At 40.2% G+C, this 15996-nt stretch overlaps 1 protein-coding gene across 1 annotated transcript in view; it reads left to right on the top strand.

Moving 5' to 3' along the window:
* The window catches only part of LOC126210094 (G patch domain-containing protein 2), a 192288-nt gene that overhangs the window by 134901 nt on the left and 41391 nt on the right, over positions 1 to 15996 (top strand). The window contains exons 6-7 of the mRNA XM_049939226.1: positions 10572 to 10841; positions 14084 to 14160. Coding sequence (XP_049795183.1) covers positions 10572 to 10841; positions 14084 to 14160 — 347 coding nt within the window. The remainder of the gene's footprint in view (positions 1 to 10571; positions 10842 to 14083; positions 14161 to 15996) is intronic.

The following is a 15996-nucleotide window of genomic DNA, read 5'->3' as shown; positions in this document are numbered from 1 at the left end:
AAACATTTACCAATCCATGACCCAATTTGAACTTTTATATAAGGACTGCAAAATTGATCACTTTTCTCAGAACCTGTATCCTCATGTAATAAATCACTTTCAATTTCTCCAAACCTATACTTATCAGAATCATATGGTATATCATTACATGTATTATTTGTCACAGTTATAAAATTTGCACAAGATACAAAATTGTCATTAGTACTCTCTATTATCTCAAATAGCCAAGAATTTTCATCCAAATCACATTGTATACTATTGAAGTACTTATCCTTCAGCTTTTCAAAAATAAAATATCTCATCTTTTTCCACCACTCAGGACATACAGTTTCACATACATTAATAAGCATCTTTCTAAAGTTCTTGTCAAAAGAAATAGTTTCACTGTTCAGCCATATATTCATAAGAAATGTGTGTGTATCATTAGTATCTGTAAAAGTTTCACTTAGGTTAGAAATTATACATGTGTCATCGTTATTTGTGTAGTCAGATTCTTTACCAACAACATCAAAATTCACACTTTCACATACATCCAGCTTGTGAGCTTTATTCATCCTGATAACATCCCTGGGAATTTCTATAATATTCTCACTATTTAATCCATTTTCAACCATGTGTATACCCAACTCTCTATTTAAACTAATGAAATACCTTTCCTCAACATCATCATCAATACCATTACCATCATTATCAACTTTATCATCAACATCATTATCATTACACATATTCAGGTCATACACATTCAAATTATCCCCCAAAATATTATTTCCCCTTTCTAAAGTTACCGTATCCCTTTCACCAACATTTTCATTCTCACAGCATGCATTCTCTCTTTCATTCACACAGATCTCTGAACTACTAGAAATTACATCATCTGACAAAGTGTTGTTCTTTTCTGCCCAAGTGTAAAACTCTGTTAAATTAAATGAATCACAATTACTTTTATCTGCTGTATGTTCTTGTGTACTGAAAATGTTATCTTTATCATAATTATTTTCCTCTTGAAATTTCTTCAATAAGTAACAACTAATGACCTCATGTGATAGCTTAGGTTTGGAACTGTCATGTTTGGGTTTATGATAGTCACATCCATTGGTCCTTTCATCATGCTCACCTTCTGCCTCAACCTTGCGGACCTTCAAGGGGGCGTCTACTCGTTTTTTATTTCCGGTTTCTGTTTGAACTGCTGATTGTGGTTCTGCCAATGTCTCTGATCAACATTTCTGTTCCCATTCCTATGCCAAACATTACCTGATTGTTGGTAGTTTCTATTGTACTGATCTCTAACAAAATTTCTGTGATTTTGATCCCCAAAGTGTTCTCTATTTTGTTGATTATTTCTGCGAAAATGTTGTTCTTGTTTTGGATAAAAATTATGGTACTTCTTTTGAAAATTGTTATATCCGCATGAATTTTGACTGACACCATGATAATTGTTTTGTTCCCTTTTGTGAAAGTTGTCATTTCCCCAATTTTGACCATTACCTTTCTGAGTAAACCCACTGTGTGTTCTTGTTGTTACCCTATCCAACTTTTCAATATAATTGAGAAACTGCTCTACATTACTATCAGGACAATGAACTAAACTCAACTGCATTGCTGATGGCAATCTTCTCTTTAATGTATCAATTTTGATCAAGTCATCCAAAGGTTTCGTTAAATGAATAAGTTTTTGAAGTTCACTTTTGCAAAATTGTTTCATGTTCCCATCTGATTCTCTGTAGTTTCTCCCATTCAAAAATTCACTTTTGATTCTAGTTTGTTTAAGATCATCCCAAAAATTTTCCAGAAATTTTGATTCAAATTCTGAAAAGGTCATCCCCCAATTTACAATCTTGTTTGCCCAAGTCAAAGCTTCCCCTTCCAAGAATTTTTTCACAAATTTAATTTTCATGTCATCTGGTGAGTGAGGTAAAAAACAATCCTTACAATACTGTATAAAATCAATGGGATGTAAGGGTCCATCTACCGAAAAGTGCTTCACTGGAATATTAGATACAAGATTGCATGTGTTGACATTGTGATTTTTGCTTTGAAATTCAATGTCAAAACTTTCAAGTTTTTCGCTAAGTTCTCTGACAGATTTTTTGTTTTCTAAATCATTGCACTCTATTTTTTTTCTAGAGTAACCAAACGATTGTTAGTTTCTTGTTGTACATTTTTTACTAAAACTTTTGTGTTCTCATCCAAATTTTTAATTTCCCCTTTCATCTCATTAAATTCAATTAACTTTCTTTCCCTATCTACCAGTAACTCATTTTTTACAGTATTAATTTCACCGCTCAATTTAGCATCAATTTCATTTACTTTTGCTTCCACAGATTCAATTTTTCCTCAACACTGCCAACTCTGTTCGAAAGATCACCCACTTGGGTATTGACTGCTTGGACTTGCAACAAAATGTTATCAATTTTTTCATCCCAGTAAGTCTTATTGTCGTCAACTGATTGTTTAATTTCTTTCGTGAAATTTACAAGAAAACTTTTTAAATCAAATTGATCGGTTCTTTCTGTTTCATTTGACCTGTCCTGATTTTCGAAGTCTATTAAATTACTACTTTCTACTTTAGGCACAATGCTCTCGAAAATCTCATAAGTCATTGTGAAGAACAAAAATTTATACACAACAATACAAAACAAGATAAAAATATTGTTTTAACAAAATACGAGGGTTTCGTGACTTATCTGGAACACTCTTCTACTGTTGCAAATCCACGTTTTCCATCCATGTGATTGTTGAGCAAAATTCTTGAAGTATTTTCTTCTGTCGAAAATTATATTTTTTGCCGAAACATTTCTTCTCAAAACTTTTACTTCCCGATGAACACAAATACTGTAACACACATTCTGAAGAAACTGGTATTAACACACAATAATTTTCTTCCTCTTAGCACTGTTGAAGATCTCGTGAACACAATATCCCGGCTACAGTCCCCAGTTGAAATATTGTATCCCGGCTGAGACACAAGTTGAAAATATGGTCACTATTTTTTATTTACTTAAATTTGCCATATTTCGTGACAGTACCTTTTCCGTTAGACGTTTGCAAGGCGATATTAGTCTTGGCTTCAGTTGTCAAAGTATGATTCCACAATGCATCTTTGTCGGCTGCAGAAAAGACGTGGTTCAACGTGTTTGCCTCATTTTGGTGTTTCAAATACCATTTCTTCAAATGGTTAATACAAAAAAAATAGTAACATAATTCAAAATTATTTATGACGGCGACCTTCACATTGTACTTCCGTCAACACACACCAAGAGTTACCTGCCGACTGACTATAGTCAAAGACGACTCCAGCGTCAAAGATATTTTACACAACACACAAGCTTCCACTTGTAATCGGTCTCTTTGCTATTCTTCGATACATTTACTAATAGTAATCAATATGCTTTCACTCTCAAAAACATAAGTAAATTAACATATAATAAGGCAAATTACAATAAATTCTGACAAAAAGTATAAAAAAACATTTACAATTTGGTATCGACAAATACAGTAAAAAAAAAATAACATTTCCCAGATCCATTACAGTACAAGGACTGCTCAGTAAAGACTGAGAGTGTTTTTTCAAAAGTAATGGAAGTGCCAGTGATCTGACAGATAGTTTCCTGATTTCAAACTTTCTCAGATAGCATGTTAGTACATTTTGAGAACCTTTTGAAGTTTACGAGAGCAATATTATGCAATAAAGTTGTGCATTTCATAGCACAAGACTACTGATTCAGGTACGTTTATAGATCGTCACGGAGCTCATAATGATTTTGCAATGTCTTGTTGTGCATATTGCCTACCTTGTAGAGATCAATATCAGCACTGCATCTGCAGTCTGTGATCCATAGATTACTCTGGGCCATTAGAGATCTAAAAATTGCTGGTCTGATAAGCATGTGTTGGCTGGTTGGAATTGCAGACTTCAGATTGCTTTTTAGAGACAGAGTTGGGTTGAAGTTTGCATTTGGAATCAATATTTTCAGCGTGAATGCTTTGGGATGGCAGGGTGGGGGACAGTTTCACTGCTGGTGATTCATAGCTGTGTTACTATGATATAAAACTGCAAAGAGTGTGTACAGAATGTGATCAAAAGGAACCGTTTTGTCTAAAAATCAGTGCATATTCAAAAACAAAATTAATACCTTAGTGGTTCACACCTCCCTCTACTTTCTCCCTATGATTTTGGCTCACTTTGGGCCATATGAATATCGATTTCAACTTTTCCAATATTATTTCATTCAATCAGCATGGTTGTTCCCAATCTTCTGAATATGTTGCTCCAGTTTTCTTTTTGTGTTCCTGTGGAAGCGGGGTTTTGAAACCGTGTCAAAAATAAAGATGGTATGGAAGGATAGATTGCTGCTCACAACGTAGCGCATGCACGCATTCACTCACTCACTCACTCACTCACAACTTGCACATACATGCCCACTGTCTCCAGTCATAGGAGCACTGCAGTCAGTATTCAGTGCCTGGAGACAGAGTGTGTGTGTGTGTGTGTGTGTGTGTGTGTGTGTGTGTGTGTGTGTGTGTGTGTGTGTGTGCTTTTTTCCTATTTTGGAAGATGGAGTTTGTTTATCAGTCTCTTTCATTGTGCCTGTATGTGGCTTAGCACCTCCTCTGTATGGTTGAGTAGCAATGTGTTCTTTCCATATTGTCGTATTGTCCACATTCTGTTTCTCAGATTTGTCTTGCAGTAGTCAGATCCTGGCATTCAGTTGGGCTGTAACTGTTCTGATTTTATCACTGTAATGTTGTAGATAAACAGAAGAAATCAGTCTGTCGCATATTTGATGTACACAAACAGGTTAGTGGTTTAAGTGTCTTGCTATCATCAAATCCATAAGAGGAAGGGGGGGAGGCATACAGGTATTTCAGAATTAATTAAGCACGAACATGATCTTATTACACACACAGGACAAAATTAAGCTAATTACCTTTAAAAGAACGGTGATTGTTAGCATACGAGGCTGTAAACTGAACTGATTAAGAATGTGTGTAATGTGATTCTAGAACTTTTTTTCAGTGTCATTAATAACCAAATAGTTAATGGTTGAATGGCCAGATGTCTGTGTCCAATGAGCACAATATTTCGGCAATTGACCATACTGTCATCACCAGGTGAGTTGATGAACTGACTGCCTACGAGTTGGTGCAGGTCTTTTGTGTCATCCCCCCTCCCTCTGACTTGCCGCTCTGTCCACAGTTTGTGCCCAGAGCAGGAGCACGGCTAGCATCTCCTCTCCCCGTCCCACTGAATCGGCTCTCCATCCACAGTCTGCACCCAGGGTCATGTGCCGGTGATCCCCGTGCTGTTGCTCCCCCTGCCCCTGAAGTCAGTTTGCTGTGGTAAACCCCTTTGCTCTTCTTCATCAGTTTAAGTGATGGTTCCCAGGTCTTACTAAAGAGCAGCTGCTGTCACGATTGATAAGTTGTTCTTAATAGATTCTGTAATAACACAGTCAGAACCATAGTGTGGTAGCAATCTGTTCTGTGTAATACCGACAGACGGAGTTCTGTGACTGCCGACTCGTTTGGCTGCTGCAGTCCAGTACACCGTCAGTGTTCACGGCACCAATCTTTGACAGTATGCACCGTATGACCTATGTACGTCGAGCCACGTCGGTATCCGAGGTCAGAGGTCATCCTTGATACTACCGAGTGGTACCCTGTTTTAGCTGGTGAATGGAAGACAGTCTTCACATGGTGTTTCTAGAGAATTCATCCTATATTTCCAGATAATAGTCCACAACATGAAAAAAATACAGTGGCTGTACCTTCCTGAAACTCCTCTTCTGTTTCCAGTTAATGCAAGATATCTGTGTCTCTGACTTGGCCACTCTGTGTAGCCATTCTTCCAGAACACTGGCCTCAGATGCTGACATTCTTGGCTCAGACTGTCATTGTCAGAGAGGGTAAATTCCCTGTGTACCATGTTTTGAGCACACTGTTCCTCTGTGCCGAGAGATGCCAGCTATTTACATGTAGGTATATGTTGATACGTGTCTCCTTACGGTATACACTGTGACCCAACTTGCCGACTGCTCTTCTTTTTAACAGGACGCGCAGAAAGGGGAGCACTCCATCCATTTTGACTTCCGTGGTACAATTGGTGTTCTGGTGTATGGAGCTGAGACGTATGAGGAAATCATTCAGCTTGCCTCTTCCATGTTGCTGTATGATGAAGATATCATTGACAAACTGGGGAAAAAAACCTGTCGGTTACCATTGCGCTGATTGCAGGGCTTCCTTCTCGAAATGTTCTATATACATGTTAGTGACAACTGTGGAAGTGGATTCCCCGCAGCCACTCCTTGTGTCTGCTCATTGTAACTACCACCAAAAGAAAGTATGTTGATGTCAAAACATCCCTAAAAAGGTTGGCAGTCTCTAGGTAAAATTTTTACAAATGCACTCCAGTAAAAAGTGAGATAATATCGGGTAATATCTGCACGGTATTAGCAACTCCGTGGGTTTCATTGGCCACCTTAATGACTCTAAGCTGAAGGATTCCGACATCCTTGTGAGGAACACAGAGGAATATCAGGAGGATGTTGCCTATCTGTTTGTTCTATTTTGTGATGCAGTATTTGGAAAGACAGTATAGATTCTTCAGAAACATCGAGTGAAGACTGTTTTCCGCCCACTGCTCGTTGGTGTCAAGCGTGGCCTCGGACTATGGAAGTCTGTGATCTGTAAGATCCCCAGCCAATGTGGCACAACATGTAGGTCAGACAGGTGTGTACTGTCAAAATCGCTACCGTGATGGCACATCGGACTACAGCTGCCTAATGAGTCAGCAGTCACAGAACACTGCCTCTTGGAGTTACACGGAACGGATTACTGCCGTACTGAAAAGTGACACTGGTGACTATCTTCAGAGACTGTGTCATCGGAGAATCTGTTGAGATCCGAGTAAAGGAACAACTGATTAATCATGGTGGCTGCTACAGGTCTGGGTATCTGTACACAGTTTGTTTAAGAAGAGAAAGGAGATATCTCACAACTGAATGACTTTCGGGCAAATGGACCAACAGTGGAAAGGCTGCCAGCATGTGTCTTGGGTGAGGACGGTAGAGAGGTCGGTGCGACAGCAGAGAGAGTAACGAGTCGACAGAAGAGTCAGATGAGGTAATAGCCGTGTGTGAGCGTATACCTGTGGGCCATGGACGGAGTAGCAGGCTGGAAGAAGGGATGGAGGAGAAATAAGCTCCGCGCCATCTTCTAGGCAGTCAGTTGATCCGCACACCTGGTGATCGCAACATGGTTGCTTGTTGAAATATTGTGCATGGTGGATGCTGAAAACTGGATGTTCACATGCGAACCATTTTGTCAGGAAATGAGTAAAAGTTTCTAAGCTTCATGTCAGTGGAAGAACAGTTAGGCTTACTAATAATCATCAAATTTCTCCCTTTTTTGTGTGTTTTAAAGAGACCATTATGCAATGATGTGCTGATATGGTAAATGAAGACAAATAGATAGCTATGAGCAATGAAATAGTGAAGGTTGGAGAGGATGAAATAGGCAAAAGGCAAGGCTGGGTAGAAATCCTTGAACAACATGCGGGTACTGTATTTAACTGACTAAACAATAAAATATAAAACTGTAGCTAACAAAACAATTACAAATTTCTAAAAGGAATTGTTGTTGTGGTCTTCAGTCCTGAGACTGGTTTGATGCAGCTCTCCATGCTACTCTAACCTGTGCAAGCTTCTTCATCTCCCAGTACCTACTGCAGCCTACATCCTTCTTAATATGCTTAGTGTATCAATCTCTTGGTCTCCCTCTACGATTTTTACCTTCCACGCTGCCTTCCAATACTAAATTGGTGATCCCTCGATGTCTCAGAACATGTAATACCAATCGATCCCTTCTTCTAGTCAAGTTGTGCCACAAACTTCTCTTCTCCTCAATCCTATTCAACACCTCCTCATTAGTTATGTGATCTACCCATCTAATCTTCTGTAGCACCACATTTCGAAAGCTTCTATTCTCTTCTTGTCTAAACTATTTATCGTCCATATTTCACTTCCATACATGGCTACACTCCATATAAATACTTTCAGAAACGACTCCCTGACACTTAAATCTATACTCGATGTCAACAAATTTCTCTTCTTCAGAAACGCTTTCCTTGCCATTGCCAGTCTACATTTTATATCCTCTCTACTTCGACCATCATCAGTTATTTTGCTCCCCAAATAGCAAAAGGAATTAGACCGGCAGAAATTGAAAAATCCTAAACAGGAATGACTAGAGTACAAATGCATGTCTGTTGAATAATCCACAAATGTAGGTAAGGTAAAAGCTGCATTTAGGAAACAGAGTAAAGTGAAGCAGCTATGCGGATGTATAGTAGTCAGATGGCAGGCAAGCTGCTGCTGCTACTCAAAGAAGGGAAAGGTGGTAGTTATATTTAGAAGTGATGTACAGGTTGTATGGGAAAATTTAGAAAGGGGAAAGGAAGTAAATGAAGATGAGATGGAAAGTATGATACTGAAAGAAGAATTCAACACAACCTTAAAATACTTAAGTCTTGACAAAGCCCCTGCTGTAGAGGCCATTGCCTAAAATTATTGAAATCCTTGGGAGAACCAGCCATAATAAGATCTGAGGTGAAATGATCAGATTTCAAGAATGTTATAGTAATTCTAATTCTAAAGAAGGCAGGTGCTGACATCTATCACACCTTCAGTTCAGTTAGTTATAGTTGCAAAACAGTGACACAAATTATTTACAGAGGAATCAAAAAGTTGGTGTAAGCCAACTTTGGGGATGACTAGTTTGGCTTCTGGAGAAATGTAGGAACACATGAGGAAATACTGACCTTCCAACTTAGACCTTAAAAGATAGGTTGAAGAAAGGCAAGCTTAGATTTATAGCATTTTTAGACTCAGAGAAAGCTTTTGACGATATTTACTGCAATATACCTTATTGAAAAACTGAAGGTGGCAGGGATAAAATACAGGACGGGAAATGTTGACAACTTGTATAGAAAGAAGACTGCAGTTATAAGAGAAGAGGGGCATGAAAGGAAAGCGATAGTTGAAGTCTTGCGAGACTGTATTATAGCGTATCTCTGATGTTATTCAGTCTAAGCTGTAAAGGAAACTGCGGAGAAATTTGGAAAAAGAATAGAAAAGACGACATTGTAATTCTGCCAGAGATGGCAAAGGGCGTAGAAAAGCAGCTGAATAGAATAGACTGTGTCATGAAAAAGAAGTTGTAAGATGAACATTCACAAAAGAAGTGTAATGGAAGGTGATCCAAATGAAATCAGGTGATGTTCAGGGAATTAGTTTAGCGAATGAGAAGCTAAAGCATTTGATGAGATTTTCCATTTGGGCAACAAAATAACAGATGATGGCTGAAGTAGAGTGGATGTTTCTCGAAAAAGAACTTTTTTTAGCATTTAATATAAATTTAAATGTTGGGAAGTCTTTTGACACAGAGCAGTATAACCGAGAAGGGAATAGAAACTTGTGAAATGTAGTGCAGCAGAAGAATGCTGTAGATTAGCTGGTTAGATCATTAACTAAGGAGGATGTACTGATTCAATATGGGGAGTACAGAAATTTATGGCCAATGTTATCTAAAAGGAGGATCAGTTGATGGAAGACACACACCATGGCAGTGAGGAATTTTCATTTTGATAATTTGGGGAAGTGTAGGGAGATAGGGGAACACCAAGGCTACTGGCAGGTTCAAGTGGATGCAGGTTGCAGTAGTTGTTTGGAAGTGAAGAGGCTTGCACAGGATAGAGTAGCATGGAGAGCTGCATCAAACTATGGCTACAGCGGGCATTTTTTAAAAATTTCCATCTTTTAGATGTGACAGTGATTGTAAATTAATCAATAACCTGTTTAAGTAATAGATATGTGTGATGGACTGAATTATTACGTTTACTTAAGTATTAGGGTCTGTTGTCGAAGTGGCCTCACTCTGTGGTAATGTTGCAGCTTTACTTGAGATACTTATATCATTGTGTCACGGTGTTCGCAAAAGTCTCCGTACGTCAAATGTGACTATAGATTACTTCACACGTATCTTACAGTGACAGATGAAAGACTGTGGCCCCAAAAAGAGTGGTAGTCTATTGCAAAAAATCAATTTTCAACTTTATGTTTAAAGTCGTCTTGTGGCACACTTTTGTTTGCAGCTGCAAAGAGGTGCTACAGTGAAATTTTCAGAGATATTTTTGAAGCACAGTGGTTGACAGTCAGCTAAATGTGATGGAAATCGTCACTAAGCTTTTGTACAGTGTCCTTTCTCAAAGAAGCTAATTTTCATTGGTGTTCCATAATTTTGCTGCTCGTAACATGACTGACTTTACAGAGCAACTCTTTTTACCTCGGCACTGATAGAGTTCAAAATGTTGGGTAAGACAGTTGAGAGGCCAGAGCCCTGGTACACCTCTGTGGTTTTTAGACCGACCTTCACATTCACAGCTGCTTTACCACTTGGAAAGGACAGCATAGCACACACATTATTTATATCTTTTTTGTGTTATTCCAGAATTTTGTATTTAGACCGCAGAATAATTTTCGTTATACAGATTCCTTCTGTGCTTTTAACTGCAGGTACGGTAACCTGGTATGTGGAAAGCGCAAGAGGAGCATGCGAGAGCGCAGTGTGGACTGCTCGGGTGAGCGTCGCGGCAGCAGAGGTGGACAGGTGGAGGGCAGACGCGGGGCTGGGCGCGGCCGGCAGCTGCTGCGGCCCCCACAGCCGCTCACCCCGGCCCTCGCCGGGGTGCGCGCGGCAGCTGTCGCTGACATCCCGTCGACCAGCCGGGGAGTACTCGGCCTGCCACCGATGGATGTGGACGGAGGCCTGGAAGTCGCACAGTGGTGAGGCCTTCGGCGAGACACTCGCTGCTTCGTTTCTGCTGCCGTAGTAGGACACTGAAAGAAACTGGATAAATCTTGTAATGCTTCCTGTACTGATGTCGAGTGGTAAATATTGTCAGTCTTCAGGTGTAACTGCAACTTGTGCAAAAATAATGGGTGTAGCTACGTGTCTTTTTTTTTTTTAAAAAAAAAAAAAAAGACAGTGTCAGCTGTAAGTCCCTCCAAGGATTCAGAAGACAGCTGGGCAAAAACTGCACGACACACAGTAGTCTGAGATCATTGTAACTTGTGATCACTTTGCGTACACGTAATTTGTTGGAAATGGAGGGTTTGTTTCATAGCACTTTGCTTCCAAGATTTGGTGAGAATTCCCTTTTTATAATTTCGGAAATGCATTTATTCAAATGCAGAAAAACATCTAAAACTCGTATATGAGGTGCTGATTTGCAGATAATGAAATGTTTTGCCACTTTTATTACTGCAGAAATTGCGTTATTTATAACAGTATCTTGGTTCTGAAATTTACAAACAAAATGATGAGTGGACTGCTTGAACAATGACGCCATGAGTGGGCTCAGAGTGTGCATGTGTACAGCAAATTCCAGCTACTAAATTTTGCTTATGTGCTTTCTCACACACCCAAGTTGCTACATTGTCCCATTGTAGCAACTGAAACAGGTTTAAGGGTTTGTGTTGGGTGGAGTGGATGAGAGGAGAATGTAGGTGGAGAGGATAGGGTTAGGGTGCACGGCTGCAGGTGGGGGGGAGGGAGAGGGAGGGACGGAACGGGACAGGACAGGACAGGAATGTGGCACCGGAGAGCTCGTGCTGATGCCAGCATTGGGAGTTGTGTGTGACAAAGGCAGAGTGGGAGAGGGAACACTGGAAGGGGGATGTGGGAGTGCAGGTTCAGAGGGTGAAGTGGAAGGCCCGGAGTTGGATGTGGGACACAGACTAGCGGAGACTGACAGTGGCGGGATTGCAGCGTTTACTGTAACCACATAATTCCTGCCTGCATAGTTTTGCGAAGCTAGAATTGGGGGGGGGGGGGGGGGGAGACACGTGTGAAGCAGTCATTCGTTTTGGACACACGGTGGCCAGCAATATGTTGTCCCAAATTGGTCTTTCGACCACGATTTGGCAGCTGCCATTCATTCGGGTAGACAGGTGGTTGTTTTTTGTGCTTAGGCAAAATGCTGTGCAGAAGTAACAGTAGAGCTGGTGAATGATGTGGCTGCTTTCACAGCTGGCCCTGCCTCAGATAGGACAGTATAAACCTCTGATGGGACTGCAATAGGATGTGACAAGTGGACGTATTGGACAGGTCCTCGACAAGTATTATGTGAACCGTGTGATGTGGGGTGGTATGACAGACCGGGATATTTCAGCAGCTGGGTGGGTGGAATTCACCACTTTCAGATGGGCAGGAAGGATCCTGGTAGGATGTTTCTCGTTTCTAGGCATAACTTTGATCACCCTTATATCGCACCTACTTCCTACTTGTGGCCCGATGGGTCACTAGAGCAATTCTCCGTAATGTTGCGCATTCACTTCTAGTACACATTATGAGATACGCTCATCTTCCTTAGTGTCTTTCAACAAGTTTGTCTGCCCTTTGCTTACCCTGTGATGAGTTTATATGTTTATTGGGCTTTATATTGTTTCGTACTGCTACCAATAGGTGTTTATGTAGTGTGAGTGTCTCCAGTTATTTACCACTAGAAATGTTTTTGATTACTGTCAGATTCTTTCTCACGCATATGGACACTGGCTCAGATTTGTAATTTAGGAGGGAGTTCCCATTTAGTACTGTGATGACTGTTAGGAATAGCAGTGCCATGTTGCGAGGTGTACAACAACATTTAGGTAACATCTTAAGTAACAGCTCATGACTCTTGCTCTCAACTGACAGAACAAAATCAAGAGGCAGACTCCCAGTTCACAGTTCACATTTACAATTCAATAACACACATTATAATAGCCCCAATAAATGGCCATGACCATTAATAAAGAAAATAGAAAACAGTACCACAGAAATTTATAAAATTTAGCTGACATTACCTGACTGCTTGTGTACCACAAACGAAAGAAATACTCGAAGGTTTAAGGTGTATAATGTGATTTACATTTCTTTTGAAACAGCACATTTGCTACCTGTACACGGTCTTTGTTACTCCAAGCACTTAAGCCATTATGATTTTAAAATCCAGATTTGTCCTTACAAAAAATCAGCTCCAAGCAGTAATCGTTAAAGGTTAGAGGAAACGCTGTTTAATCTTAGTGGGGCCAACTGAAACAAGCAATGGTGGAAATGTTAGCAATAAGACAGCTACCAGTTATCGCAAATGCTCTTGGCAGAAACCACAGCAATTGCCTTTTGGCAACATGAACTAATGTGGAGCCTATGATGATTAGTCAGTAATGAGTAGGAGAACATTGTACAAATTAAAGAAAAAAGTCCACCTTTACATTGAAGCCTGACAATAGCACCTGTGTGTGCACGCATCATTGTCCAGATTGCAGTACATCTTACAACAACTACCTATTAACAAAATTTATAGGACAACAGGTTTCTGGCAAGCCAAGAATACAAGAGTTCGTTTGATGCAATTGATCTCCATTTCATACGAGTTGATATCAAACAGAGTTAATATGTTGGTGGTGATTCCAGTTAAAGAGACCAATTTCTCAGCAAGTCAAGGCACATGGCACTAAACTTTTGCACCACCACTGTGATGGCAGATTATCTTTCCTTGTTGATGGGTCAATAGGGAAAACCACTCTTGGAAATGCGCTCCATTTGTCACAAACCTTGGAGCACCCAATCAGTTGCATCTGGTACATCTGCTGCTCCAGCCTCATTCATGAGATGCATCAGTGTGTTGTTTGGCCAGTGTACAAATGGCGCGGTGATGTCATGTAATTGAACTGTCACGAATACACTAAATGGAAATTTATGAAAATCATCCTGCTTCAGGAGGTGATGAGCACATATTAAATCAGCTCGCATAAAGTCTGATGTTGATATAGGATAACAATAAGACACTAAGTATATTTGGAAGGATGTGGGCCACTGAAAAGTACTAAACTGGGCTGCAGTAACTGTGGTAGGTGCTGTGGTGTTGGGGGAACAAGTAAGCTTACATAATGTTTTCAAGTGTATCCCGATATGTTTAAATGGATTGCTTTATAATGATTGTGTATTATTTGTATTTTGAACGGGCAACATATTTCTTTTGCAGTGATATGGTAAGCAGCAGCAGCATTAGCAGCTCGGAAAGCGAGACAGGTGTCTGCACTAATGACGAGGGGCGTGAAGGTGACTATTCGTGTTTATTTATTTATTTAATCTGTAGTCTACACAATTAAGCAGCCATGTTTTAGTTAAGAAAATATATAACTGCAAAGTGCTATCGAAATTCTTCATTTTCACCCCTTTTATTCGTTTCATAAATTTCACTTATTTCCAAGTATTTGTCTTTACTACAGCTTTGTCGTATGCCATACTCTTTTATGGCGTACACTGTTTAGCCGAAACATAATGGCCATCTGCTTACTAGCATATCAGTCCACTTTTGAAATATAGTTCTGCATGGCACAGGTTCAATAAGTTCTTGGTACATTTCAAGAGGTACACAGCATTAGATGTCCACACACAGGTCGTGTAGTTCTTGTAAATTGTGGACTGGATCTGGTGCAGCTCGTATGTCTTCTGTTCCGTTTGTATCAGGTGGGTACAGTGGCAGAGACAACAATGTGAGTTCCTTATTGTGCTTCTCAATCCACTGTAGCACGATTCTGGCCTCACAACAAGGACAATTATCCTGCTCGGAGATGCCTTCAATGTGGGTGAAGACATCAAGTGTGAAGGGATGCATGTTGTGTGCAATTGTATTTGTATAGTCCACAGATCTTGTAGTATGATTAATGGAAAATCTCATATAAAGATGTGAAACAAATACTAACAAAGAGATAGAGGGTCTGGCCAGTACTTACCTCAGCTCAGTACAGCCGATAGATACACAAAAAACAGAACCGAAAATTTACGTTCCTAGCTTTCGGAACAAATGTTCCTTCATCAAGGAGGATGAAGGAACATTTGTTCCGAAAGCTAGGAACGTAAATTTTTGGTTCTGTTTTTTGTGTATCTATCAGCTGTACTGAGCTGAGGTAAGTACTGGCCAGCCCCTCTGTCTCTTTGTTAGATCTTGTAGTATCTCAGATTGCTCCCACACACCCCCATAACGTAATACTATATGTACCGGCCCATGTCCGTGGTATGGTGTGTGTTCCGAGTAGCTGTTCACGTGGATGACGGTGTATCTGAATGTGGCCATCATCCCAGTATCACAAATAACAAGCTTCATCTGAGCAGGCTACAGATTTGCATCAGTTGATTGTCTGATATCAAAGACCCCATGCACACTGAATCATAGTTGATGGTGTCATCAGACAACGCTGAAACATTTAGGCGTTATCTGCTGTGGAGCCCCATGTTCTACAGTGTGCGCTCTGAACGATGTGCTCCGAAACACTTGTCTCTCTACCGGCATTGTACTCTTTCGTCAGATTTCCCCCAGATCACAGCCTATGTGCTTAACTAAGCCAACGAGCCTCCGACCTCCCTACCCTGCAATGAGATGGGTACAGCCAAGACATTACTAGTATGGTTCCCTTTTCGTCTCTGCCCAGCTTATAAACAGGTACTGTGCTCACCATGCCATGTCTTTGCAATACCTACGAACATAGTTCGATCTCACCGTGGGCAGTGGCTGTAGTATTTTGGCTAAAAAAAAATATGTATATCTTGATACACGTGTATTCTGTCAGCCTTGCTCCTAAAGAGAAAACTAGTTGGAGGGATAGAAAGCAGGACGACGTAAATTACAGTAATTCTCCCCACACACGGCCTTGTGTTGTGTAGCATGGGGCACTTCTGGTAGCAGTATCACTTCCTCCTTTCCTGTTCCATTCCCAAGTGGGTAGCATGATGTGGGAAAACTGCCACCAGTAGGCTCCATGTGACGTCTTATTTGTTTCATTTTTCTCATCATGGTTAACTTTGACGATGTCTGTTTTAGAAAGTAATATGGTGTCGTGTCTCTTCTTGTAGTTACATTTTCAAACACACTCTACAACATATGAAGCTTCTATT

Source organism: Schistocerca nitens, chromosome 10 (assembly GCF_023898315.1).
Source record: "Schistocerca nitens isolate TAMUIC-IGC-003100 chromosome 10, iqSchNite1.1, whole genome shotgun sequence".
NCBI classification, from domain to species: Eukaryota; Metazoa; Arthropoda; class Insecta; order Orthoptera; family Acrididae; genus Schistocerca; species Schistocerca nitens.
This window is presented reverse-complemented; position numbering and strand designations above follow the sequence as displayed.